The sequence below is a fragment of the Neodiprion virginianus genome, chromosome 6, assembly GCF_021901495.1.
Source record: "Neodiprion virginianus isolate iyNeoVirg1 chromosome 6, iyNeoVirg1.1, whole genome shotgun sequence".
NCBI classification, from domain to species: Eukaryota; Metazoa; Arthropoda; class Insecta; order Hymenoptera; family Diprionidae; genus Neodiprion; species Neodiprion virginianus.
The window spans coordinates 5,943,049-5,970,337 of NC_060882.1; the positions used below are offsets into that span (position 1 = coordinate 5,943,049).

General features: G+C 45.6%; 3 protein-coding genes across 3 annotated transcripts; 2 read left to right on the forward strand and 1 right to left on the reverse strand.

Annotated features, from left to right (window-relative positions):
• Positions 1-385: 385 nt before the first annotated feature.
• Positions 386-18,820, reverse strand: LOC124307861 (cytoplasmic dynein 2 heavy chain 1). The gene is made up of 43 exons (XM_046770011.1): positions 18,125-18,820; positions 17,701-18,059; positions 17,275-17,628; positions 17,049-17,161; positions 16,732-16,974; positions 16,429-16,649; positions 16,188-16,341; positions 15,879-16,123; positions 15,499-15,740; positions 15,098-15,421; positions 14,958-15,024; positions 14,538-14,874; positions 14,073-14,362; positions 13,553-14,002; positions 13,236-13,398; positions 12,904-13,123; positions 12,691-12,817; positions 12,285-12,605; positions 11,930-12,223; positions 11,580-11,832; positions 10,990-11,506; positions 10,498-10,902; positions 10,247-10,426; positions 9,988-10,154; positions 9,719-9,917; positions 9,532-9,650; positions 9,147-9,463; positions 8,932-9,080; positions 8,534-8,812; positions 8,215-8,450; positions 7,946-8,083; positions 7,620-7,868; positions 7,015-7,433; positions 6,166-6,740; positions 4,538-5,809; positions 4,130-4,358; positions 3,863-4,016; positions 3,177-3,381; positions 2,799-3,122; positions 2,249-2,655; positions 1,895-2,166; positions 1,363-1,663; positions 386-853 (listed from the first exon to the last, which is right to left on the reverse strand). The coding sequence occupies exons 1-43, from the start codon at positions 18,353-18,355 to the stop codon at positions 570-572; spliced, it is 12,405 nt and encodes a 4,134-aa protein (XP_046625967.1). The 5' UTR covers positions 18,356-18,820; the 3' UTR covers positions 386-569.
• Positions 18,821-19,869: 1,049 nt separating this feature from the next.
• LOC124307590 (transmembrane reductase CYB561D2-like) lies at positions 19,870-21,817 on the forward strand. The gene is made up of 2 exons (XM_046769428.1): positions 19,870-20,586; positions 20,851-21,817. Exons 1-2 carry the CDS (start codon positions 20,431-20,433, stop codon positions 21,352-21,354), a joined length of 660 nt encoding a protein of 219 aa, XP_046625384.1. The 5' UTR covers positions 19,870-20,430; the 3' UTR covers positions 21,355-21,817.
• Positions 21,818-25,366: 3,549 nt separating this feature from the next.
• On the forward strand, positions 25,367-26,553 carry LOC124307592 (transmembrane reductase CYB561D2-like). Its single transcript, XM_046769430.1, has 3 exons — positions 25,367-25,514; positions 25,632-25,827; positions 25,956-26,553. The coding sequence occupies exons 2-3, from the start codon at positions 25,672-25,674 to the stop codon at positions 26,460-26,462; spliced, it is 663 nt and encodes a 220-aa protein (XP_046625386.1). The 5' UTR covers positions 25,367-25,514; positions 25,632-25,671; the 3' UTR covers positions 26,463-26,553.
• The last annotated feature ends 736 nt before the right edge of the window (positions 26,554-27,289 follow it).

Here is a 27,289-nt window from a genome sequence, read left to right on the forward strand (position 1 = left end):
AAAAATTATTACCGTTACATCAACTTGATCAATTATAATACGTTATATACTATTATTATTATGTTTATTATTACTATTACTATTATTATTGTTATTATTATTATTGGTTTATAAGTTTGTCGCTGACGTCGAAGTAACCGTATACGTATATACGATTGTAGAGTATACAATATGAAACGAAAGCGGCAAATAATCTCGGTACTTTCCAATGGAATCTCAACGTACTTCGTATAAAAAAAAATACCTATATAATAATATACTATTACTTACCTTACAATACATATATACATACATAAACATATATTTTCCTCAATTAACAACGTTTATCTGTAAAGTTTATTAAATTTTACGATAATAAATAATATATTCAAAATATTATACATATTACACGCAGGTGTATTTTGATTTCAATGAAACACATCCTCGGCTGGAGTCAAATTTATTTCAGCTTTTTGACTGGAATCTCGACGCATTTCATCGACAAGAAATAATTCTCATGTATAAATTGCGTAAGAAGTTGTCATTGTAATTCTTACAATTTATTTGAAAAAATTATCCGGTTGGCGGATTTACGACCGGGCAACGGACGAGGCCGTAAGATGGAGGGCGACTCCTCGCCGCAGCCATACATCGCGATTTTCGCGATCACAGGCGACTGGCAGGGCGGATATCAGCCGGTTTCTCCTGAGATCCGCGTAAACCGGAACTTCGACGAACCATTCATGGGAATGCCGAGTTGATCCGAACTCACCGGACGTCCCGATCCAGTAGGAAACGCGGCAGCGAGGCGCCGACAAAACCGGAGCTTCGTCAGCGCCGACCTCTGCGAGTCGGCCGCCGCGAATTACCGCACCTGCCGAACAGGATCGCGAAAAATTAAACGAAGATCCGGAGCCGTTACGCGAGTTTGAAGGATACATGGAACGTACGGTCAGGGCGAAAATTTGTTGAAGCAAAAAAGTGACAGAACAACATTCAAAAAGTGCGACTGGAGCTAATTAAGTTCGATCTTATTTAAAAAAAAGTCCCTGTGATTTAAAACGAAAAATCTGAATTACAGATTTTTTATTGTAATCGCCCATTTTCTGTCAACAACTCTAGATACCTCATCTGAATCTGACAAGAAAATTGAATTTTGCCGGTTCAAAAATGACAAAACAATGTGTGTCTCTTATGTTCTTACAATAGCGAACGGTTTACAGTTAAAATTTGCAATTTTAGTTCCTGTGTTACGGGGAATTTTTTTATGTAACACCATTCAAATCATTGTTTTACAATATTTTCAGCTGCAAACTTCGGTTTTGACCTAATTCTACAGCCCATAAGTACTTGCTTGAAACTAATTAACAAGCTCATACGTACCGGTCAAGAGCAGGCCTTCAACTGTGGCACCACAGCGAGATCCTTCGTCCTGATTCACGTCCGATTCCGACCAATCCGCACGGAGCAGAAGCTCCTCGATGGGACGTCCGGTCCTTCGGGCCGTCCTCTGCTTGAGAGCCGCAAAAAACGCGTCCGGTTTTCCCAGCCAAGATAGATCCAAACAATCGGGGATCTCCGTGACTTCGCCGCACAAAAATCGGTGCCTCTCGATCGCCTTCCAAGCAAATGGTACCGCCTCGATTGGACCCGTTGGCCATTCTTCCAGCCATTCTTTAGGCGTCTAATGATAAATCGTTCGTTCAAAAATGAGAAAGTTTTGTTTTTCTAGTCAATATGTTATGGGGGATAATTTATGAAGGATATTAAAGCAACAATTGTAAAAGTCAGATGCTTGGATCTTGAAGCGTCGAAATGAGATCCTCGTTTTCATTTCCGCAATGCAGGTCTTCAAAATAACGATGGTAAATACGAACGAAACACACATGGTACGTACTACATCCGTGTTACAAACCTTTGCATCACCGGATCGGAAATCTTTGTTCTGAACTACGCGTTGAACGCCCTTCAACAGTTTCGTAGCCGCTCTCCTTTCCTGATCGAAGAATTCATTCAGAGGATCCTGATCAGTTTCGCCATGAGATTTGTCCTCCGCAATTCCATTTTCCTTCGAGCTTCGCTGTTTGACCAGCTCATCCAAGAGCTTTTCGACACTGTCGGGACTCGTGGTTCCAACGTTCGGAACACTGTCTCCGTTTGCAATGGGTTCGGACTTCGCTGCTATACCTTTCGAGGTGACAAATTGGAGTAGAAGAAAATCTCAGTTTTCTGGAAATAAAAAAAAAAAAAAAAGAAAAACAACACGTACCACGAAGCAGGAGCAAAGCGGACTCGGCTGCGGCTCTTTCCCAGGCACGGTCAGCGTTGGCAGGAAGTCCGAAGTAATCGCTCGGGGGATCTTGATCCGGAAGTCGGGCAACGGCCTGGAGGATCCGTTTGATATCCTGTTGAACAGAGGCGTCAAAAACTGGAAGAACACCGCCGAGGTCACGACGTCCGGAGTACAAATCCCCCGCCCAAACATCGGCGAGGATAGCACGCAGAGCACGAGCATCGTAAGCATCCTGAAGTCGACCACCGTAAACGGCGGCGTCCAGCAAGCCCCGACCTTGCTCCCAGTCACCCTTTGCTGCCGATCCTGCGACCAGTTTTGCCGCTGCTTCAAGGTCCGTTTCACTCCATTCGTAAGCCTTGATCCATCCCTGCGGTACGAACCTTCGGCGAAAAGATTTGGATCAAGATCCAACGTCAGCACGAAATGCAAAATTGAAGATCGAATGAACTATTTAACGCATTATCGAAATTCAATTATTTCTTGATTACATCTTGACAATTTCCACATGCTAAACTTGTGTCACCTTCTGCGTTCTTGAAGAGTCGCGTGGAGCCAGGCAAGGAGAAGCGACTCTGCCGGGTCGCCGATTTCCTGCCTCTCTTGATACAGTTGCTGCAGCGATCTCCTGACATTTCGTTTGACGCCTTCCGGTGGCTCGTAAGCCAGTTTAGCACAGAGTGCGGAAAGCCCGGGATAAAACCCAGCCAGGCATTCTTCGGTGGTTAGCCACACCCGAGTCTTCGGACTTCGATCAGTGGTGCAGGCCGGGGATCGTAGCAGACTCTCCAATCGTGGTAACCAATTCAAGGCGAGCTGAAGGTTGCTGAGCAAGACCCAGCCTCCTTCCCTGCAAGAGATCGGCATTGAGAATTGCGGCATGTAGGAGAGATTAGCAACTCACCTGCAGGCCACCTCCAAAGCCAACTCAGCTTGCTTCAGCTGACCCTGGCCCATGGAAACTTCGACGAATGTTGTACCGGCGTTCACCGCCAGGGACCGCAGTTCGGGACCAGGATCTGCACCCGGGGAAAGAAGCAAAAGAACGGGACAATCCTCCCAGTCACCTTCACCGAGCGACAGTGCTGGAGGAGCGATGTCTCGAACACCTGGTAATTTGATTTTGGTTACTGGATGGGTTGAAAGGAATTGATAAGAGTAATCGAAACTTTTATTACTAAGTATAGAGCATTTTATAAAGGAGCTTTATGATGTTCCTCAGAGAAAAAAATTTTACAGTATCTATTGCGGCAGCTGAGTGATCTTCGAAATGAATTTTGGAATCTGAATTAATGCTTAAGTTCAAAAAGTCGCAGTTGCAAAGAAAATCGATGTTAGATTTTATTCTCTCAATACATGTCCTGTGAATGAAATCATTGAACAATTGACATTTTGCTGATCTTGAAAATCACCATAAGAAACCTTCTATCAAATATAACTTACATGAATAATTTTGAAAAAAAAAAACTCTGTCACATTCTACCGACCGTGGCGGTAACACAAAGAAATTTACTCAAAATTGCATATTTATTTATACCCTTCCAAAATCATTCACCCCCAAACCAGATTCCTTAGATTACTTATACTCACCAAGCTGACTAGCGGCAAGTTTAGATAGAGCAGTATGAAGGTAGTCAGGTCGCAAGACTCTTACGACAAGAGCCTTCTGGAGTGGCGTCAATGTTGTGTCAGCGAATATCTTCCCAGCGTCTGCAAGCCAGGCAGGACAAAGCTTCGAACCGAGCTTTTGTCGAGTTGGCAAAAAACGGGGTACCACATCAGCATCATATTCTCGCCCGGTGTCCAATTTTAGAAACGAGGTAAATTTCATTTTCATTTTTTATTTTTATTGCGTACCTGTGGCCGAACAGCTATCAGCGCAGCGACAGCCGACTTTCGCTCATCCGGTACCCATTCCGGTGTCATTGCCGCTCCGACGCTCGACGTCGCGCTTTCACTTAGCAGTAGATTCTTTTCTGCAATCGGTACGTCGCCACTCAACGCTAGCACCAAATGTAACGCCAATGCGAGCCTGTGCTTGCGATAAGCTGCTCTAGTGCAATGCTGCAGCGTTAACGCTATCAGTCTGAAAATAAAAAAATCAAAGATGGATTTGAAAATAGTTGAAATTCATTGTTCCATAAAGTCAGAAGCCATCCTTCAAAGTTAAGGAAGGCAATGAATTAATCTGGTTTCAAGGGTTGATCTCAGACTTTTGACAGCACCTAGGTGTAATGTTTATCCAATCACGCATTCTGCACCCACCTCTTCTTCCTGTTCTCATCAACTCTGGATTCGCCGACAATATTGCTTCCAACAATGTCAACATCACGAGGCATCAGTGCCTTCAAATATATGAACGTGAATTCCTCAGCAGAGAATACATAAAGAGGTCCAAGTCGCGGCAGATCCTTAACAGCTTCGTAAAGCCCAGCGGCAAAAGTGGCAAAAGCGGCGTGTTGCTCAGCGCGTTTAGCGACTTCCTCGAGACTCTGCCTGCTGTCTTTCAGAGCGCGAGCGATCTCCTTAGCTTTGGCCTGCGTGGCTTCTAGGGAGCCGAGCAAGCCACCACCGGACGCTTGCTCGCCAAGGAGAAGATCCTGTCCGCGTGCAGCTCCGAGTTGAGCCAGAAGGTCAATGCGTGCAGCGTCACGTTCACCAGCAAGTTTTTCCTCCCGTTCCAAGGCCGCTCTGCGAGCCTCCTCGAGACCGGGAGTTTCACGAAGAAGGGCGCGTTCCACGAGACGCTCAGCAAGGCTGCCGATCCCGGCGCCAAGGACAACCTCCGCGACGACAGCCTCCCTCGGAAGTCCCTCGCCCCTTGTGACGGATTCCCTGCGCGTAGCCAAGAACAGTTTGAAGCCAGGTTGCGCGGCAAGAACTCGATCGCCAAGACGGAGAGGGCCGCGTCTTAGGAGCGGAAGAATCACCGAGGGCAGTGAATCGATCTCCTCGACGAGGAGCGGCTTGCCGAAACGCACGGCGAGCTCCAGGGTAGTAAGGAAACGGGAATCTACGGGACTCGTGACCTCCAAACCGCACGAAGCCTGGTTCGACTTCAACCAAGCAACGGCGACCCCTGATGGATCCAAAAACAGCGGAACCAGGGGCCCCTTCAGGGCCCGGACCGCGCCGACGAGGCTCTCACTGTCGACCGGAAGACCCTGCGCCCTCCAGGAAAGACGCTCACGTTCAGTGGTGAGCAGATCGACCGATGTCTTATCCTCGTCTCGCCGTTCCCCGGAACTCTGGTAAACGAGCAGCGTCGCCGCGCCCGCTGCTTCCCTTGACAAGCGCATCTTTCTCTCGGTAAAATGTCGATGCTGCTCTTCCCAGTCACGGTGCTCCGCGCCCAAACCCTGCAGCAAACCTTGAGCTGCCGCCAAACTCGTCTCTGTGCTTTCTGCTCGCAGCTGGAGCGCCGCGACGCCCCGCGAATGCTCTGCAAGCTCCAGTTGCAGCTGACCAACTCGACCCTCCACAGTGTTCAAACCCGCTGCCAGTCTGCCCAGCTGAGCCTCCGCCATAGAAAGTCGTCTGTGAATTTTCATTTTCTTACAGTCAAATCTATATTTTTGGGTATTCAATTGAAAATGAACGTAAGACTTATCCTTCTTCATTCCTTATTATCAAATTATTTAACCTTCAGACTGCCGGAATTTTAAGAGCTTTATTTCCCTTAGAAAGTCTGAAAATGTGGTGCCTGTAAATTTCCGATCACAGACAGAGACTATACTTAGACTTTCGGGCAGTATAAAGGTTACAGACTGGAATCATTGTAATTATTAGTAAAATTTGAATTACTTTAAAACTCAAATTCTCCGTAACTTTAAACTACTCGCAAAGTCCTAAAGTAAAAAATATCTCCAACAACTAATTCTCATCTCACTCACTCGGCAAGGACTCGCTGCTCCCTCTCAAGTGGAGCGACATCGCGGAGGACCTGGCCGTATCTGAGGTTGGCCAGAACCCACGTTGCAAGAGGAGCAGCAGCAACAGACGCCCTCCTTGCAGTCTTCTCTTGAAAGCTATCCGGCTTTTCGGTTACGAGCTTTTCGACGGCATCGAGACTTGCGGAAGAGCTTTGCCTCGCATCCCAAGTCCTGAGCTCATCTTTGACGCCACGTTTCGCGAGGAAAGTCTTCATGCTATTCCAGGATGTGTCGCGGATTCCCATTAGCCGTAAAACACCCTCGAGGACATCTCTCACCGGCGCGGGAGGTGCTCGTAACGAACGCACTTCCGCCAGGGCATCGGCACTGATTCCTGCGACCGCCTGAGCGGCTTCTGCTACCAATGGTTCTACCCTGCCCAACTCCGCCTCGATGTCACCCTTACGACGGGCCACCTCAGCACTTTCACGCTCCGTCTCAGCTTTCAGAGTCGTCATTTCCTCCCTTTGACCAGTTGCGCCCCGCATTGTTGCCGTTATTTGGTCTAGAGCCGAGGCTGCTTTGCCTTTTTCAATCTAGGTGTCATCATGAATGAGAAAATTGATTAAACGATTGAGGAAAACAGAGCTTGACCTGTTGATGATGAAAAAGGGTTCTTATTCCTCTGTCACAATCAGGCAAAAAAAAGAAATGCTCATTCGGTTTCAATTATAAAGTACCGCTTCTGCTAAACCAAAGTCTTTACAGGACAATGGATCCCAACCAACCTCTCATATAAATATTTAATATTCAAACCACCGCTAAGTAATAAAGATAATCCTGAATTTGTTACAAGTTATATAGGCATACCTCTAGCTCTTCGCGTTGTTTCGATGCCTCTGCCTGAAGTTTAGCAACTCTTTCACCCGCTTCCGTGAGACGTCCGATACCAGCCTCAAGGCTAGCTATCTCCTGTTCGACGTTCTGCATCCACTGCGTTTTCAGAATTTCGTAGGAATGTAAGAGTGCCAGAAAACTTGCAGGTGTCTGCTGTGCAGGATCAGCTACCGCGAGATGAGCTGCAACTACGATTCCTACATCGGAATCCTGCTTCTCATCCCCATCCGCACATCTTCGCACAGCCAACTCAGTCAAGACTGTCTTTGAGGTCCACCAACGATCTCCTCCAAGAAGAACGCATTGTCGCAACACCCCCGATCGCAAAATCCATTCTTCTCTTGTGTCACCCTCGTCGAATATCATAGCGACGCGAAGCAGTCGCTTCAAACCTGATTATGAATTATAGGATCAATGTGATCAACATTGTTTGGACAAAATTATCAGAACAGAAATAGATAATTCGAGTCGTCCAATTTCATACAGCTTCCTGTGATTATTTGACATCAAATTGCATCCAACCATAGACCAATTGGTCTCTCTTTCAAATTTACACAAATTATTGCGTGCTGTCTTACGGTGCTGCAAGTATTGCTCCAAGCTCCCGGTAAAGTCTTCTCTACGTGCCAATTCGCCAAGCGGCACGAGCATGCCATCCAGTTCCTCAGAACTAACGAGCCCTGGAATTTCGCCCTTGTCTATCAGAGCGGCAATCAGAATTGCAGTTTCCTCTTCCCTGAGGTGATGCTCTTCCAAAAGTAAAAGTGTGGGCTGTCCGTCAATTCCCGCAGTTTGAACAGCTGCCTTTACGGCAGTTCGTCCTCGGCCTGAAAACACACACGTCACGATGCAAAACGAGGGGTGAATAAATTTCTTGAGTTACAAGGATTTTGTACGCACGTACCGGAAGCAGCGTTGATCAAGTTGAAAGAGGAAAGCATCGCGGCAAGCCTCACCGCAGTTCTTCGACCTGCACCAGGACGTCCAATCAGGACAAGCCCTCCCTGACCTTTCTGATCTTTTCCAAGTGCCCAACTGACTCCTTTAACGAAAAGTAAATGTGTTCGTAAATAAATTTAATGATTAAAAACTAAGCGACAATAATTTGATATGATGGACAGTCAATCACGCCTTGGTACAATAAATTATAATAAAAAAATAAAATAAAATCACCTGCGACCAACTGCAAAAATTGAGACGTCATTTCCGCCTCAACCGGTTGTCCTTCTCTCGCACATCTCACTGCAGCATTAGCGACTTCTTCGCGCCACTGTTCTAATGCAAACGGAATCAGCCCCGCACCATCGCCATCCCCTTTCCAAGCATAAATATCATCCCCAGCTCCCTTGGTGTCCGGAAACCTCGAAAGAACACTCGATTCCCAGCGTGATCTTTCGCGCTGGGTGAGCCTGAACAACGTGTTCAATTGAAGTATGTAACAGATGAAAGACAATAACAATTTTTATGAGTCCTTGGTGAGCACGAGTTTTACCTTGCGGAAAAAAGGTGACGTCCGGCATCCACCATGTGCTGAACTGCCTCGGAAACGTCTTCTGGGCTCGGGTAAAACTGAAGAGCATCCGCCCAGGTCGCAAGATCACGAGCAGTCCATTCCGTCTCCGTTGATGCAAGTCCCCGAATAGCTTCCAGCATCGCGGTTGCCATTCGAGGTGCAAATGTGTCCGCAGCATCCTTTTTCCCAGTATTATGCCTGAGCGCGGACCGCAGATGAAGCTCAACGATAGCCAGCAACTCCTTAGACCTTGGTTGCCTATGAGTAATGTTAATATGCTTCGCGCACTAGCAGGTGTATATGATAGTTAAAAAGAATCGTCACAGCCATTACTTTGATGAAAAATTGGAAGGTCAAAATCTGAACATTTATCTTACGACATATGGTGAGTTGCCAGAAGAGCTTCCAACCTCGGGTGAAGAGGCGTAACGGAGTCAGCTGTGCAGACAGCAGAAACTGGAAGTTTAGCAAACTCCAGATCATCTTCATAGAATCCGCCTTCCTGAAGTATCTGTCTTACGAGTTCCTGAAAGTAAAAGGAAATGCATAAGCATGGTTAAATATGTAAAAGCACCATGGAGATGAAAGGTACCTGCAGATCCTTCGAAGCCAAGTGAATATTCTCGAGCAGCAGAATCAGGCGTCGCCCGCTCTTCGGTCTGTATGTTCTACCGTTAGCTGTGGACGCGTCTACTTGAATGCAAGCTCGTTTTAAACGCGCCACTAACTCTTCAGGACCGTGCAAAGAAGAGCCCCGGACCACAGAGGCGCCGCTTCGCATATCCCGCGTTGACGCGAGAGCCGCCGCAATCGTTGAGCTTTTTCCACACCCGGGTGAGCCTCGCAACAGAACTGGATGACCCGATTCTATCCAGGGGCTCACGGCTGCCAGGGCAATCTTTACGGAGCCTGTAAAGGCGGGAAATTGGAGTAGTATAAGTAACGTTTAACAACCAGGTATCAAAAACATCGAGTACCTGACAGGAATAGCGGGCCTTCATCCGTGTCCAAATGAATCACAGCATCATCGAGTGGCTCCAGTCGATCCCTTTCCGGGTCATACATAACAGCACAGGGTTTTTTCGGATCTGGACATCTGCCCGTGTAATCAATCGTTGTGATTAAGTACCGATCTCGAAGTTTTTGAAAACAGTAACGACTCACCTGCAGTCACAAATCTCGTATAGAAATCGTGCCAAGTTATCCCGAGATACAGGATCCTCAATTTCACCACACAACGACTGGACTAGAGAAAGAGCTGCTCTAGTGCGAGTCCTGGCTATCCCCAGGTGTGTCATGACACCGTCTATTAGTCCTGAAGCTGATGATCGGTGTCTGTTTGTTTTGAGTGCCACCTCGACACCTAGAAAGAATAGAATGGCCAGGTTATCGGAGAAAATCGCGTTATCAAATCTAGTTGTCGAATTCCTTACTTTTTGATAAATGAGTCAGGACGACCTCCTGCACCTGCGAAGGAAGGTTTTCAAGACGTGATGGCGAAATCAGCGACTTCACGGGAACGGAACCGAGATGTACGACACCCAGACGAGAGACAGTCGCAGGACTTGCTCCGTCGAGCCGATGAGTCTCAAAGATGAATCTTGAGAAGATGAACAAAGTTCGAACTTCAGTATTTCTCCACTTACATCAGGCTTAAGGTAAACATAGAAACATGATGAAGAGGTATGGTACCTTGTTCCAGTGCCTAAACGGACGCCGACTCCATTCGGCAAGGTCAATAGACGGTTGTCGTCCAAGGCGGAATTTAGAGCCTCTGCCCAGGCAGGTTCGACATCTCCATCCAAGACGATCCAAGTCGGCGTGTCTCCTGCGGAAGCAACGTTGCCAGAGAGGAGGCCTTCCTTCCATTCCCTGAGTATTGAATGGTGAATACAGTACCAGTGCAGTTGTGTCTAAAGTACAATATAGATGTGGAAACATACCTCGTCTGTGGATCAACGCGACCGAGAAGTTTCGTCTTAGCCACCGCACCGGGGTAAACTAGGAACTGAGTAACTGGCGTTCCAACGCGCGCCATAGCGCTGACAAGTGTTCGCCGAAGCAGAGTCTTTCCGCAACCTGGAGGACCAACGATAGCAACGCCAGTGCGAGCCTGGAGCTGTTGGTCGAGCTGAACACACCTCTCGGCTATGTCGGTGCCGAGTTCTGAAGCTTTACAAATAGTTTCTACAGCAATGGAAAGCTCGCTGGCATTGTCAAGAGATTGGACACTGGTTGAATTCGTCGTTTTCTCATTTGGAAACACGTCTGACAATAAAGCCGCAAACTTGGACGAATCAGACTCGGTTAGTTTCGGCATTATAGCGATCCGCAATCCTTCCAACAGTCTGAAAAATGTTCAACTATATTTGAACAGAACAATTTTCACCAATCTATGAAGCAAATTGCCATGGACAAAGCCTGGAAGTTCTTACCTCGTAGTTTCAGCATCAGACCGTTTTCCAGAGGTTCGATAAACGGCCTCAAGGACAGACCTGAGTGCCCTGAGCCCCCAGTCGTAGTGAGGCTGTCTGGATAAGAGTTTGTGCGCCAAGTCCAGTGTCTCGACAAGCTGTTTCGCGAGAGTCCGAGCTTCTAGAAAACCGGCACATTCCAAAAGTGAACCAGCAATGTCGAGTTGATCAGGACGCGCCATAGCAACGGGACGGAAGAGTCTTGCCAAAGAATCGGGTAGCCTGTGTCGCCCGCCGTACTCAGCGCCGGCTGGGTTCATCGTGATAAAAATACAGCAATGCGGGTCCAACTTGACGCGATCGGTCCCGAGCATTACCTGAGCCGCACCATCACGAACTGCCTCTTGCAGCGGACCGACGAGCATCGAAACCGCACTCAACGTCTCCTCCTTCAGCCTGTTGAACTCGTCGAAACAACCCCAGGCTCCAGCCTGCGCCAAGCCACCCAGGATTCGACGGACGCTACTTGCATCCATTCCTGCAAGTCGAATTACGTTCAATCTGTTCGGTTTTTACAGATAAATGATCCCGCAACTCCACTACCAACATACCTTCATCGCAGTTGAAAACGAGGACGAGTCTTCCCAGGATAGCGCCGAGTGCCTTGACACTCTCAGTTTTACCGGTCCCAGCTGGACCAGTTGGACTACCACCCAAGCCAAGCCTCATCGCCTGGGTCAAAGCCAGGAAACATCTTTCCGTAAGCGAGGTCCGAACGAGCCCAATACTGGCTCCTTGATACTCAAAACGATACGGAAACTCCGCACCAGCACAACGAATCAGCGGTCCACCAGTTTCGGCAGTCTACGAAAGATTTTGTTCATTTTATACAAGTTGATTTTTTCAAACAACGGTTTCCAAGATTTTCTGAAACTCTGAAAATTCACTGAGTGGGACTCACCCCCCTGTAGGTCCTCAACTGCCGACTCCAGTCCCAGGAGATCTTGGTGGTGCTACCAGGTGCGGTCATGATCGAATTAACCAATGACCGGACAACTCCGAGATGATGAACGACGTCAAGGAGGAGTCCGCGAGCTTTGAGAGCGGTCAGTTTATCCCCAATGTCCTCCAAGCCCCGGTACCGCGCTCGTTGTGCCTCTAAAGCCTCTACAAGGTTCTTTAGAGACGTAATACCTTCACGCATCGCTCGCTCACATCGTTCCGTGAACCGAATTCGTTCCGAGAGAAGTAGAATCTGTAAAGATTTGGCACAACGCTTTATAATGTCGAAATAGAGAAGAAAACCTACGGCTTACCTGGGCGGGATAATGCGAAGGATCGGGTGACGAATCTGCCAAACACTCGTCTAAACTCAGACGCAAAGCATCCCTGATGCCGGCTTCAAGAGCGGCGAGCCACTCCGGTAACGGTTCTGTCAGCTCAATATCTTTGGGCAGCTTGATCACCTCACCCTCCGGAGATATAACAGCTTTCAAAAAATGTTGATCCGTAACAGCGCCACCAAGTCCTGGAAACAACTTCGGCAAGTGTGCCTCCAATCCTCGTCCCCCAGACACCAACTCCAGAAGGTCTTCGTCACTCAGGAAATAGAGCCTCGGATATGCAGCACGCTTTTCCTTTAAATCATTCATATGACTCATGCTTATAAGGAGAACAAACCGAGATGACAGAAAGAGAAAGATAGATCCGCGAGAAAATTACCTCGAGAAATTCGTCTAGGCTGCGCTGACACCGGTCCAAAGCATCCTTGAGATCTACTAGGGCAGGAAGAGGAAGTCTTCGTAATGCTGGGACTCTGGGGTCCCTTGATATATCCGCCATTAGATACCTTAAAAACGCCAATTTTTTTTAAAGAATTCTCTGTCTTTTACTGTCTGCACACCCACAAAAATCAATTCTGGTTTCTTTGCGTACCTGAACTCCTTATCAGCTCTCATCCATTTAGCAGCCTCGTTGGGCGCTGCACCTCCACCGAATATTGGCTCCAAATAAATCCACTTTCTCTGAACTGCGCTCAGGATTCGTACCCTTTCTTCCAACTCGGAGAGAGCAGCTTCCCAGCGAACTGCTCGAGCCGCAAATCTCTCATAGCAAGAAGAACTTCTCGCTCCCTCCAGGAGAAGCCGTAACTCACCTGTTATTGACATTCATTTGAACCATGTACTTGGTGAAAAATTCTCATTGTGGATGTGAAGTATGGGCTATATTATCCATCTTACCCACGTACAGTATACATGAACACAAACCTGCCCTCGCTAAGAGACCAGCGTATTCCACAACAATGTGCACGATTACTCCCTGGCTGTCCTTAGGCGATTGCAGAGGAAGCGAGGCGGATCCTTCCCAGGATTCAAGTTCAGCGAGTGCCTGACGAATACCTCCCTCAGCAGCAGCCCTCTTCGTCACCATCTAGAGCGATGACCCCCATATAATACGTCGAGAGGAACAAAAAATCATAAATATTTTCTGAAAACTGAACTTATCTTAAGACTGAGTATTGCCTCTTTAAAGGGTTTAAATTTTTGCCACTTTTATTCAGTTCGTTTTACGTCCCCATTCTTACCTTGACATAATCAATTTTTTCGTTAATGACAGGAGCAGCGTTCAAAACATGACCAAGAGTTACATCCTGGAGTCTTTTGGCTGGCAGATCAAGGATCTCGCTGAGTTCAGCCCAGTGTTCATCGACCAGATCGTCCGAACGAAGGTGCTGTGCCCACTCGACCGCAGACCTGATCTCACGAACTTTTTTTTCAACAAAAGTAACTCTCCTGGTTGGTTCCTGTTCAAGTCCCGCTCCAGGACCCCGAAGCCGAGCTTCCCACGAGTCAAGCCAGTCCTGAAACCGGGGCAACCTCCTCCTCGCAATGGTCCACTCCTCCGCTTCCTGCTTGCCAAGTTCCTCCATGAACTCAGCTTGCACTTTGCAGTTAGTTTCCAGAGCTTCAAGTTCCGCCTCAATTTCCGCAGACACTGAAAGTCCGCTGTCATCTAGGCCAGTTTGAAGGTCATCCTAAGGTGAAATGAAAATTATTCCAGAAAAAATTGGCCCAGAAAAGATAGAGAGAAAGAAATATACTAACCACCCCAATTTCAACGGGGCTCAAACCGAGCCGATGGCACTCCTCATCAAGCCCCTTTTTTATCGCCTTCAAAGCAAACCATCGCTCTCGTGTCGCTACGAGCCACTCAACGTCAGCCGCTTCCGACCTCGAACTCCACCTCACCTCCCATCGCTCTCTGTCGTCTCGTAACGCAACGTACCTGTGCCGAAGATTCAACTTCGCATCTTCCATCTGCCGCGTTATCACTGTCTGGTGTCTCTCCAACCGATCTCCAAGGCCCTCCCATGCCGCCCTTGCACCGTTTACCCCTGAAGGAAAAAAGAACTATGTATTTTCCACGAATTAATATAATGTAGTTTTTAAAGTTTACACAGCAAACATCAACCTACTAGATTGACAATGTCTGACTATATCTTATAATAATCAGTTTCCGCAACATTCGAACTCCTCGAAACGGGAGTATTGTCAGCTATCGAATCCTACCTTCCAGTCGCTCCCTGGTCCAGGCTGCCAGGACTCTCGCGAGACCAGCGATGTCTTCAAGCTCTTTTGCAATTCCAGTAGCATCATCACGTATTCTTGCGTATGCTTCACGGGCTAATCCAATTTCCTCTATGCTTCTCGGACGTCGGTCGAGTTCCTGTGAAGCCGATGAGAGAAACTCAGTAACTGCAACTAATCGTGATGACGCCTCCGTTCTCAGATCCACCGAGAGACGCTCCCAACTCCTTCGCGTTGTAGACTCAAGGTCTGCTCTTGCCGTACCTGTGTCCACCCGAATGCACCAAAGGCGGATCTCACTTCCCCTCAATCGGCCCACCTGATGAGAAATGTTCAAATGAGTAAAGGTTGTTGGAAAGGGAAAAGAAATTGTTCTCGAATGTGTAAATGGAAAAGTCTCGCCTCCTGGGCCCACTGCTTGGCATCCTTGAAGGCCTTTTCCCACTCGACAGGCGGACGTCCCTTCAATCTGTAATTTATCAATTATTATCAAGTCGATCAAGTGCATGAGTTATTAATCTGCAGAATAGAATTGAACACACCGTTCACCAGGGTCCATTCTTGCAGGAGCAGCGAGTGGTATCCACTTGACACGGGTCGCTTCCATTGCGGCAAGAACGATTTCCGCTTCCGCGTAAACACGCCCGAAGAGATAAGCGCTGCGTCGAACGAGGCCACCGAATTGTCCTTCGGCAGCATCGCCAACACCCCTGAAATTCGTGGGAATTGCAAGGAACCGACGGAGCGCGGAATAAACCTTCGCACGGACCTCTTCCATCGGGGGCCGCCACTGAAGACGGCCATCGTGATATACAAGTTCAACTCGAATTTCTGGAAGCTTCTGGAGAAGCGAGGGTAGCGCAGCCCTGTGAAACATGCAACAAGGTGAATTTAGGAGTGACATAAACGGACGTTCACAGTCAAAGCAGTCAAATTTTCCCACCGGTAAGCTACGCCAAGTGCCTTCAACAGCTGACGATCCCAGTGCAGCTTCCACGCCTTAGTGTTGCCGTACTGTCCTTCAACTGTGTCGACCGTGGACCGCATATTGCGCAGCGTCTCCTTCCATCCGTTTTGATTAGTCGCTAAATTGACGGCATCCCCTTTGAGCAAACTCGCCACGCGTTCGCACAGAGCCGAGTGTTTTTCAGTCAACTCCGAATTCTGTTGCGCAAATTTTCGCACCTGGAATACGATGATCACATAGATCGTCAACGGATGTTCGTAACAACAGTACAGAAATTTAGTTACGAATCGTTCAATTCAATTCACTGTGGAACCACGCCAGTCAAGATTTACTGAAAAAATGGAAAAGACACTCACTAGCTCCCTGAGTCGCGCAGTGTAGGCGTCCACTCTGTGGGGGTCGTTCCATGCAACTCCTGACTGTTCGCGAACGGCACGAGCCAATTCCAACGCAGCCACAAGCATGAGGGGCCTTTGAGACGGGACCATGCGATCCCCGATTGTGTTGTGAAAGGTGGCAACCTGCTGCAAGGCCCTAGCGCGGCTTGCCAAAACTCCTGCCCTCTCGGCCAGTTGGCCAATCTCCCGAGGAAGTTCAATTCCTGGGTATGATTGTAGATAAATTTCTTTGGGTTTTCGATACGTTTCATTAAGGGAGATGCTCACCTTGCCCAGCCAATGCTCGGACTTCGCGAACGAGTTGCGTTAGCCGCGGGTCGTAAGTAACGCGCATCATGCTCGCACCGGTCAGCTCAACCACTGCACCATCGGCGTCAAGACTCAGCTCCTTCGATATCACCGCCGTTCGAACCTCGTTGGTCTGATTCAATGAGTGAGAAGAGAATTGGATTGATTATGAGATCGAAAACCGGTGTCAGTCTGACTGCTCACTCCGCACTCGCCTTACCCACGACTCGATGAGCTCTTGTCTCCGCGATGCAGCTTCTTTCAGAGCCGCGGTGATGGTCATTACCGCATCCTCATATCCAGGAAGATCCGCGAGCAGCTCTTTGACGAGGTTCTTCAGTCCCTCAAGCCTGAGCTCGGCTGTCCTGGCAGCCTGGATATCTTGAAGGATGCGAGGATTATCGAGGAGGCGAACCGTGTCTGGGCCGACTTGACAAGATTCTGTAACCATGCATCGCAATTGTTCGTACCAAGGGGTGGGACGAGATTCGGATCTTTCACTTGAATTAAGCGTTCAACGAACCCACAAGACCACTGACAGCCGAAAGCAGGGCCTCTCGCTCGCCGCGAAGCGCCCTCCTCAGAGCTTCTCTCTTCAGGAGTTCCCCATAGCGACGAAACTCTGCAGCTAGACCAGCCGGACCTCGAACCCCAGAGAACTGGGCACGCAGCTTTGCGGCAACCCTTTCTTCAGCGGGTCCCAAAGACTCCTCAACTTTCCGTTTTGCTCGTTCCCATGCAGCCTCGTCCTCGTCGGCACTAAGGCCTTCAAAAAAACAGGAGAACAGTACAACATGGTGACACCCTAACGGTTCACCTGTCTCAGGTTCAGTATCGTACCTTGAACTTCGTCGAAGACTCGCAAAAGACGATCCGCTCCGAGAGCGGCACGCTCACCCGGCGTCAATAGTCTAACAAGCTGCCGGTGTTGAGCACGAAGTTCCGTAAGGAGCCTGAAACAAAATAGTATTTCAGAAAAGGTGATTCAATTATGCAAGGGCGAAATACCGAAGCACAAATAATACATTTTTTAAATCTACAGAAAGAGGCCTTTCATCTCATATACCTAAGTCGTTTTCCCAAGCTGGCGCATCTTTGAGGCGTGTGAACTGGGCCTTTCCAAGGATGAAGAGATTGGTGAGGCCAAAAGAGTCCGGTTAGTCTTTCACAAGAAACCATCCACTTCTCGCAGAGGCTGGCCCCGACGGCCACAGCTTCATCCCTCGCCTGGGGTCCGTCACCGGCACCAATACCTTGGGCATTGACGAGAGACTCCGCGACGGAAACAATTTCGTTACCAATAACGTCGAGTAGCGATCTCATTCTATGCTCCGAGTATGCTGACCCCTCGAGCTTCCACAGGTCGTCGACGTACCCAGCAACCGCTTCCAACGCCTCCTCAGCGGCCTCGAGGCTTTCCCTGTTAATCGGATTAAGCGAAGGTGAAACACAAGTGCGAGATCATGAGGTCAGAGGAAGAGCCGAAGCCAACCTCGAGGCTGCAGCGCGATCCAGCTCAAGTCTCATTCGCTTCAAGGTCTCCGTAGCTTCAATGGCAACGCGTCGTTCCTCAGAGCTTTTCCCCCCGCTAGCCCGTCTCTCCCAAGTTGCCTGTTCCTCGAGGACCGTAGTAGCCGGCCGGGGTCCAAGAAGACCCTCTTCCAGCCTCTTCAGCAGATCTCCAGCGACCCCCGCCCGCTGTAGAGCCGGGCCCCAGACCAGGCGAAGGGCGCTCAACAGAGCCGAGCCTTCACCCGTGTTGGATGAACCTGCACGCTTCGCGTTGCCACCCGTCGTCACGACCTGAACCAGGTCGTGAAAGTTCTCGTCTGTCACTGCGGCAGCTTTCACCTGAAAAAACCCAAGACGAGTCAGTGCTTGTGATACAATTTCGAGTTAAAAGCGAATCTAATCACCTTGAAGAAGACCAAGGTGTTGCCTCCACGGGAGGGTAGCTCGATAGTGAGTTTTAGTCCCATGTCCTCCGACTCTCGGGGCTGGGCGCACAGCGTCCTGCACGAAGGTTCATCGAGGAATTTTTCTACCTCAGGAGTACCCGCGATTGCTGGATTCGCGTCAACCGGAACTCCGAAATAATGCGAAGCCGTTGATACTATCAACGATCTCCCTCCGTCAAGCTTCACCATTTTCGAATATCGTGCAGTTCAGTTTGAATTGTTGCTGAGTCACTTTTACCCGAGCTCATGAAATGACAATAGACTTGACAAAATGCGCCAAGGTTGAAGGAGAAATGTCACTTGGGTTGTTTGTTAGAAACGATGTCATAATGTACCGTCACTGTTACCAAGGTACGCGTGACAACCTTGTTTGGCCACGTGCGTACCCATGACAACCACATGCAGGGCCGTGCCACGGTGAACACCAAATTGAACCTTCATCGTCGGGGAAATATCTGCCGGCAAAGCAGACGGATTGATTATTCAAAACTGTCCCAATGATAGGAACTATGTCATCATTTCATATTATGGCAACTAGAAGATGAAAATTATTGCATAGTCTCAATCGGAATTTCCAATAATGTTCTCAAATAGTCATACTAGAGACCAGGTGAATGCTGTTAATTGCCAGACAGACAGTGCGATGATGAATTATAATTGTACGTTCCAGACCTTGGTATCTTCCCGATGGATTATATTAGAAAATTGATAAGATATATGTGAGTTCTCCAACTTGGCGAATAATCTCTGACTAACCATCGCCTTGACTGATGTGCGTTACTCACGATCAGATACTGGGAGCGTGTAACAATTCGACCAATTTAATAATCTCCGGAAATTGGCATAAAGTGTATCAACACCAAAAGTTTATTTGGCGGTATTACTGACGTCATTTATACGTGCGGAAGTATCAGACACACGTATTATCTATCATAAAATAGGATATCAGTCAATTGAAATAAGTATACCATGTGTATACTCTTGCGATCGGTTATCTCACATTCAATCGACGGGTGACGATGAAGCTTATCGGTAACTCGCATATGGTTCTTGAATATTCAAATGTGATAGAATGTTCCAACGTTGATGCTTTAATCAAAAACCGAGCATTATATCGCGCTATGTCTAATTACAATATTTCGTGTCACGCACAAAATCATGCGATAAATTTTTGTAACGCGTCGGGATTTTCGAGAACTTTAATGTGTAGAATTTCGTCGTTTATCTTCTTCTTTTGTACAGGTATGCGATAACAGATACTCTCTGTACACCAAATAAATGTAATTGCTTGTACCTAAAAGAATTTGTGACAAATTATTCGATTTATGAACATTGTAGCATAATAACAGTGTTATAATCTCAAGATAAAATATAAATTTTCAGTGCCACGAATGGGTTTTGATTAAAAGAAATTCAGCGTAATAAAATCTTTAAAATATACATGGCCACTTAAAATTACTTCAATGCTTCTAAATTAAATCCGCGACACAACTGCAGCAGGATTTCACGTCTATCTTGATATTTAAAGCAAATTTATTGACATACTGATACGTAATCAGATCGATGGCGTAATTTTTTAATTAAAACCTTTACGTACGTAATAGTACATTGAAAACTCGCGCAGCGGAACAATGATAACTGTTTTACTTTATTTTGGTATTGCTGTGCAGCAACGCAGTGATTTGGAACTATTATATTAGACTAATGCAGATAAAGAAATATTGAATTGCACCTACTACTACTACCATGTAATGTCGTATCACTCAGTATATGATTTTTTCCCTTGTCCCTTATTTTTAACTGTTATTATAAACTTATAATGCTCGGCGCTTCAGTTAACCGAGTCCTAATGCTCAATGAACATGATCTATTACTTTGTTATCTGACGTTATCGCGGACAAATCCATGTACTCGTCTGTAATCAGAATGGCATTGCACAGGAAGAAGCAAAACCCAGGGTGCCTCAGGCATGTGAACGTCGCATTTTTTCCGATTCAAGTGTAATACAACGATCGCTTGGAGTAAAAAATAATTTACGGAACTAACAGTGATTCATTTTAAGACGGTAAACCAATCAAGTGTTTTCTAACATGGATTTTATAACTTTGATACCTCACCGTCGTATATAAAAGTGTTCGCGCACAACTAGCGTGTGAAAATTTCATATCTCGCATTCGTGCCGAAATATTATTTTCCTTTTGAAACCATTATAGATTGGTTTTCACGAAAGTAGTACAACAGTAAATCTCCCCAAATTCCAAACCATGTTCGCCGAGAAAAGTACCAAAATTTGGATGGATCTCTGTCTGAGTATCACAGCCCACTTTCTGATCTTGGCGCCTTCCATCTACATCGTCGTCCTCTATGCACAGACCGACTACAGCCTCTTCGTCTGGCATCCGACATGTTTGACAGTTGGGGTGAGTGCCATTCAATAATATAAAAGCGCTGAGTGAAACGTTCGATGAACATTATGCTGATTCTAGACCAATCTGCAATGTGGCTGATAAAATGTAATCACGGATGAATCACGAAAGTTATATACATATACATATATCATCGATTGCGTGTGAACTGAGTTGGAGTACCTTACACATGTTGCTCTCTTTCGGTTCATACGATAAATTCAATAGACAAAAAAACCTTCACCCTGTACCTATTATTAACAATCATAATTCCCACAGTGCGCTCTGCTGATGACTGAGGCCATACTTGCAATATCGGGGGAGAATTTACTCCTCTCGAAAAGTTCGAGGGTAAATCGTATCAGGGTTCACTCGCTGTTACACATCCTGGGTATGGTGCTCATGACGGTTGGGTTCGGTGTCATCATAGCCAACAAGATAAACAACAACAGTAATCACTTTACATCGGACCATGGAAAGCTGGGTTTGACGGCGGTGATCGTCGCCTACGTCGTCGCCCTGGGCGGAGTTTCCACGTCGTATTCCGGGCTGCTGTCTCCGAGAGTGAGCCTTGCCAGCCTGAAACTTGTCCACGGCTGCTGCGGCATCGTCGCGATTATCCTGCTCTTCGCCACCCTCTTTACCGGCCTCTATAAGAGGTCGTTCCCCGGCAGTGACCTTGGCGTAAGCCTCACAATCTCCTCATACGTTGTCGGCCTATTTATCGTCCTGGTCAAGCCCCTCTACACGACGCTAGTTAGAATTCGCGGGATTTTCACATAGTAGTGAATCGTAGTTACGACTTACTCGAATTCCTCCCTCTTTACCTACGCAAATGAAGAATACGTTTTTTTAATCAACCAAACTAATTAGGTCAGGGATATCATTCGCGTTGGCTAAAATTCGCCGCATTTCTTGAATTGTGGAAATAGCACATCGCAGTGGGATCAAAAAATACGATTGATGTAAGATACGATTTTTCGGATCTAGACGAAACTTCCCAAACCCATTATACTTATGTTTTCTTTATTATTTTCATTCGAACCACCGGCATTCCCCTTTAGTAATACTGGTGATGAAGAATTGCAAGTTCATTTAAAATGCACTCCTTCTGATGCATGCAAAAGATTAGTACTGCAAACAGTACTAATAGTACTATAATTAGTACGCGTTATATTTTAAAAACCACAGTAGCGGGTAGATTATACACAAAGTATACATTATACACAACAATGCTGTAAAACAACAATAATAATAACAATAATAATAATAATAATAAACGTATGCAAACATTTATGATATGACTGAAGTGTCTGTTATACCGAATCCATCCTTCAACTACGAATATTTTTACACACCGTGTTGAATAAAAGTTATCCAAAATTTTGGTATGTACCGTATTGTCAAATTTTCCAAGTACCGAGTTGACGAAAAGAGCTGTTACACTTTCAATAATCAATGCCAATAACTTTGTCAAGTTTATTCAATGGTGCAAGACCTGCCAACAATTTAGGTATCACGTAAGATCAAACAAGAGTTTTCATCCCATTCCGTAAGATATTTTACGCATCTCGTTTCGTACCATAAATTATTATTAAGAAACACTGGGAATATTATCTGACAGTAAGTCAGGTGTTAATTAATATATGCATTATGCACAGCTGTGCAATAGCTTGATAACGAGATATTGCATGTTGCACTCACCACGCTACTCGATCGCAATCAGTCAGAAAGTAGTCCTCCTCTGCAGTTCGCTCTTCAAATGATATTAATAATAAAATATTTACACCATGATAAGTACATTTTATGTATCGATAAGGTAATATATCCATGTTCATATCATCAGGTTATACGGATACAGACTTTCTGACACGAAAGTTGGTTTAATTTATCTTTAATCACTACTTCTATCAAATATTTCCTATTACGTGACATCAGTCTCGCATAGTGTGCTAATCTCGTAATCTTTGTAGAACAATCTGCGTGTCAAAAGTCTCTCGCAACCAATGTTTTCAAATAGATCCAGGATTATCTCATTGTCAGAAAAAGGCATGCAAGAAGTAGTACAAAGTTGTTTAAATATCGCGACACAGCCTTGGCACCAAGGGACAATAATTACGAAACTAAATGGATGACCATATTCCACAGTAAACATTACTGTACATCTAGAAAGATTTTGTCAAAAAGATTCAATATTTCAAACTCTTGAGAACTGTTCTGCGTGAGCAAAAATTAATGATAATGATCAAAAGCAGTATAAAGAAATTTATTGCAGGCTTAATGCTTATGCCGGCTGAGAAAAGGTACGTGACTAGATTACGTACACGATAGGTAAATAGATGCTTAATAAGGTTGTGCTTCTTCAGCCTACGTTTACAGGCGCATCAAAACCGAATGACAATATCATTGTTCCCATCATTATTCTCTGATAGTACTTGGCGCAGATATACAAAAGAACCAGTGATTTTATTCGTTCCACAAAGGAGTCAGGAATCTCCAGAGCTCCTCAGGCAGATAAACTTCGTATTATAAGGTTAGTTAACCCGAATTTGCGCCACCACCATTAAATAATTGTTGAACAGTGAGCCAACCACGGTAATTATTGTAGCGAATTGATATCGTAAGCGTAATCGTAAATCTTTTTATCTCATTGATCTTGACATTATTTTACTGGGTAAAGGTTGCGGTGAATTCAAAAACGATGATTACCAAAAAGGATGCCACTAACTGGACAGCCATCGGGATGTCCTTTATCATCCACCTTATTTTCTTCGCACCAGCTGTCTACATCGTTGTCCTCTGCGCCCAACTCGACTACTCTCTCTTCATCTGGCATCCGACATGCTTCACGGTTGGGGTTAGTACACGTCATGTATAAACCATCGAAACTTTCCGCAAAGGTAAGATACAAGGATCCAGTCAACACACTTTTAGCTCTCTCTCTCTTCGGAACATGAAGTTTTGCACGCAGTGTAAACGTGTTCGTAATTGACCAAACTAATTCCCGCAGTGCTGTTTACTGATGACCGAGGCCATCCTCGGGATTTCCGGAGAGGCTCTTCTCTCCTCGAAGATGCCAATATCAAGTCGCATAAAGCTTCACTGGATCCTCCACTTCCTGGGATTGGGACTACTGGCCGTTGGTTTAGGGACGATCATAGCTCATCGTATCCAGTTCGGTTCTCTTCACGCCGCTTTCATCCATGGGAAACTGGGTGTGTTCGCTATCGCGTTGGCTCTGATAGTAGCTATGAACGGTGTCCTGTGCTTGGGCACTGGAATGTGCTGTGCTGAAGCGAGCATAACTCGCCGAAAAGTCCTTCATGGATGCGGTGGTATTTTCTCGACAATTCTCATCTTGGCCAGCCAAATTACCGGCATTTACACGAGTTGGTGGCCCAGCTCCGAAATCGACAAACACTTGACCGGGGCGGCCTACTTCGTCGGTGGGATTCTCCTCCTCGCCAAGCCTCTTCATACAACGATATTGAGAATGCGAAAAGTTTCTTCTTGATGACTGTGGTTCGCCACACCATTCCTACATGAATAGATTACTGCGTTCATGGGCTGCATTAACTTGGGTCGATTTTTGGGTAACTTCAGGAATTCAATGAAACGTTAGTTAGACTATGATCAAACTGTTGCTCTCAAGGTTTGTTTCTCACCTTTGAAACGTCATCTATATCAGGAGAAATTATCCTCCACCATTGAAATGGTTCAAGTTTATAATCTCATCAACAACTTTAGTCCAAATTTTCAATAATGGCACGATGAGTAGTTGACAAATATTTAGATTAAGACACTCGTTCATGCAGTGAGAAAAATTTCATTTGTTATAGTAACTTTGAAAATTCAGTGAAAGAGGCATTGTTACAAAAAGTGTTTGAATATTATTGGAATTAAGAAACAGCGAGGTACACGTAACTGTTTTGAGCTATTGTCGATGCTACATTTTCTGGTACCTAATTGCAACGCAAAATCAGTTTGTTCCGTTTACTGTACTTTTATAGTTAAATAAGACCTTGACATCAATTCATTGTTACACAGACATAAAATTTTGCAACAGTTACAAGAAAATATAGTAACAGTGATCATAATCAGAAAGAATAGTAACACATACTAGATTTTCTGTTAACAGCAACAAAATTAATTTTCATTTTTTACCTAGAACTATATTTTTAGATTGCCGTAAAGAATGAAAATAGTTAAGGACTGTGCAGTAACCGGAACTAAAAATTTCTCTCAGTGCACATAACAAAAATGTAATTTGGAAACGAGATGTTCCTATGACGCATAAGAAACTTGGAATACGATTTCAGGGTTCCGTTTTCGTTGCATAAGTTGTAAAGTTGATATGATTCCATTTATGTGGGGCAGACTGTAAGGGAATATTAAAAAAATCAGAAGTACCTGATAAATACACTTTACGACGTGATAACGAAATATTGTACGTTCTGCTCCCCAGGTTATACCATCGTCAATCACGTCCAGCCCTGATCTCCCCGCTCTCCAAAAGATATAAAATATGTAATGATTTAAGTAAGATAATAAAGGTACATTATGAAAATCGATAAGTCGTTGCGTAAATGCAAAATCGCTGATTCGAGTAATTTCACACATTCCATTTGAAATGTATGTAAAAGCAATCAGTGATCGAAGCATGTAGACAAGAATTGTAATTCCTTCCCTTATAGCAGCAATCAGTGATAAATGATCGAAACTTGTAAGAAATTAATCGTAGATTTTGTTAACATCCGCAGGGAAGTTACGTGACTAGATTAAACAAACGATATATAAATACGTGATTCACGAGGATCACTTTTTGAGCAAACGTTCGAAAGTTCGTTTGACAGACAGTCGTTTAACTTTTTCACTATATTTCGTTCGTTTTTTGACACACGCCTCTGCGAGATTATCCGGGATCCCGATAATTTAACACCAAAGTCAGTACCAGCCGTATAACAGTGTCCCGCGTAAATCAACTTATGATCCTCTATTCAAATTTTGGCAATCTCATCCATCTTCTTTCCACTCTAATTACAATATTTCACCTCACAAAGGTCCTGTGTGGGATGCACGTTGCAGCCCAAACGCTGAACCATGACCGCTGAAAAAGGTTGCATAAACTGGCTAGCGATCGGCTTTTCCTGCATCGTTCACCTTCTCTTCCTGATACCAGCTGTCTACATCGTTGTCCTCTGTGCCCAGCTCGATTATTCACTCTTCATTTGGCATCCCGCATGTTTCACGGTTGGGGTTAGTACAATAACGATCACGAATGGATCGCTAAGATTTTTCGCTCTGCAATGACTGAAGCAATATAATTTCGGAAGTATCCATTCCGTATTACATGCGACCAAAACTGATCGATCTAATTACCGCAGTGCTGTTTCCTGATGACCGAGGCTGTCCTCGGGGTTTCCGGAGAGGCCGTACTCGTCAAGTTGATGTCAAGACCAGGTCGCATCAGGCTTCATTGGGTCCTCCACATCCTGGGTCTAGGGCTGCTGGCGGTTGGTCTTGGGACAGTCGTTGCCAACAAGATGAACCACGGATCCCACCACTTCAAAAGCGACCATGCTCGCGTGGGCCTGGCGGGCCCCATATTGAGCGTTATCGTAACCCTGAACGGTGTTCTGTGCCTGAACACAGAGGCCTGCTTCGGTAAGGTGAGCCTTGTGGCCCGGAAGGTGATTCACAGTTGTTTGGGTATTATTACGATGGCCCTGCTGTTGGCCGGGCAAATAACCGGCGTCTATAAAGGGTGGTGGCCCGGGACAGAGACTGGCAGAGATTTAACCGTAGCCGCTTACATCGCCGGCGGAGTTCTCCTCTGCGCCAAGCCCCTTTACACGACGTTGTTGAGGATGCGGACGGCGATATGTTCTTGACTGCGGTCATCGTAATTCACACCTGTTTCATCTACGTTCAAATTAATAATACAAGAGAATATGAATAAAATAAAAATTTTATGCAAAAATATTGTTCTGAGTTTCGACCGTTTCGAATTAATATTAACATTGTTGAGCGAAAAGCTGTACAGCACTTTGTGGCTGTTATATCGAGATTCGAAGTAGTGACCACCGACCTGTTGGGCGTAAATTGATCTTGAAGATTTGGAGAGGATCCGAAAGTCCGTTGCGTGAAACGGCGGCACGGTTGCCCGTTGAAAAAATCCAGAGAACAATCCTCTTGTACTACAGAGCCTGAATATTTTAAACACATAATTATAAATTATTGCACCTACATTAAAGATTCATCGACCATGTATATCAACACTTTATTAACTTCACGAATCATTGAGGATTATAACGTATACATGTAATATATATTATATTATATGTTATTCTTTTTCCATATAATATAGTACATATTTTTATTAATATACATAGATATACCTGTCTTTTCTTTGTATAGTTCGTGTAATAAATACAGTGGTAGTGATACAGTACATTTTCCCTGTCTAAACGTGGTGGTTTCGTTTATCATTCTTTGCCTCTGCACCTCTAATGGGATTCGATGGAACCCATCAAATGACTCATATACTCGTATTGGCTGAAATTATCATCGAAGCTCCTGCGGAAAATTGTACGAATTGAAATGAATGAAAGTAATAATTCAGGGAAAAAACTTGGAGAAAACTGCTTGGATAATTTGTCTCTGAAAAAATCATGATGTTAATAAAATAAGGCATAATTCAATATTTTGCTCCAAACGA

Excerpts from the sequence above, each read along its gene's own strand:
- LOC124307592 (XM_046769430.1), top strand. The coding sequence starts at position 25,672 with ATGACCGCTGAAAAAGGTTGCATAAACTGGCTAGCGATCGGCTTTTCC. Across the intron at positions 25,828-25,955 it reads CCGCATGTTTCACGGTTGGG|TGCTGTTTCCTGATGACCGA; the intron begins GTTAGTACAATA and ends TAATTACCGCAG.
- LOC124307590 (XM_046769428.1), top strand. The coding sequence starts at position 20,431 with ATGTTCGCCGAGAAAAGTACCAAAATTTGGATGGATCTCTGTCTGAGT. Across the intron at positions 20,587-20,850 it reads CGACATGTTTGACAGTTGGG|TGCGCTCTGCTGATGACTGA; the intron begins GTGAGTGCCATT and ends TAATTCCCACAG.
- LOC124307861 (XM_046770011.1), bottom strand. The coding sequence starts at position 18,355 with ATGGTGAAGCTTGACGGAGGGAGATCGTTGATAGTATCAACGGCTTCG. Across the intron at positions 15,422-15,498 it reads GCACTTGGCGTAGCTTACCG|GGCTGCGCTACCCTCGCTTC; the intron begins GTGGGAAAATTT and ends CATGTTTCACAG. Across the intron at positions 2,656-2,798 it reads ACTCTTCAAGAACGCAGAAG|GTTCGTACCGCAGGGATGGA; the intron begins GTGACACAAGTT and ends TTTTCGCCGAAG.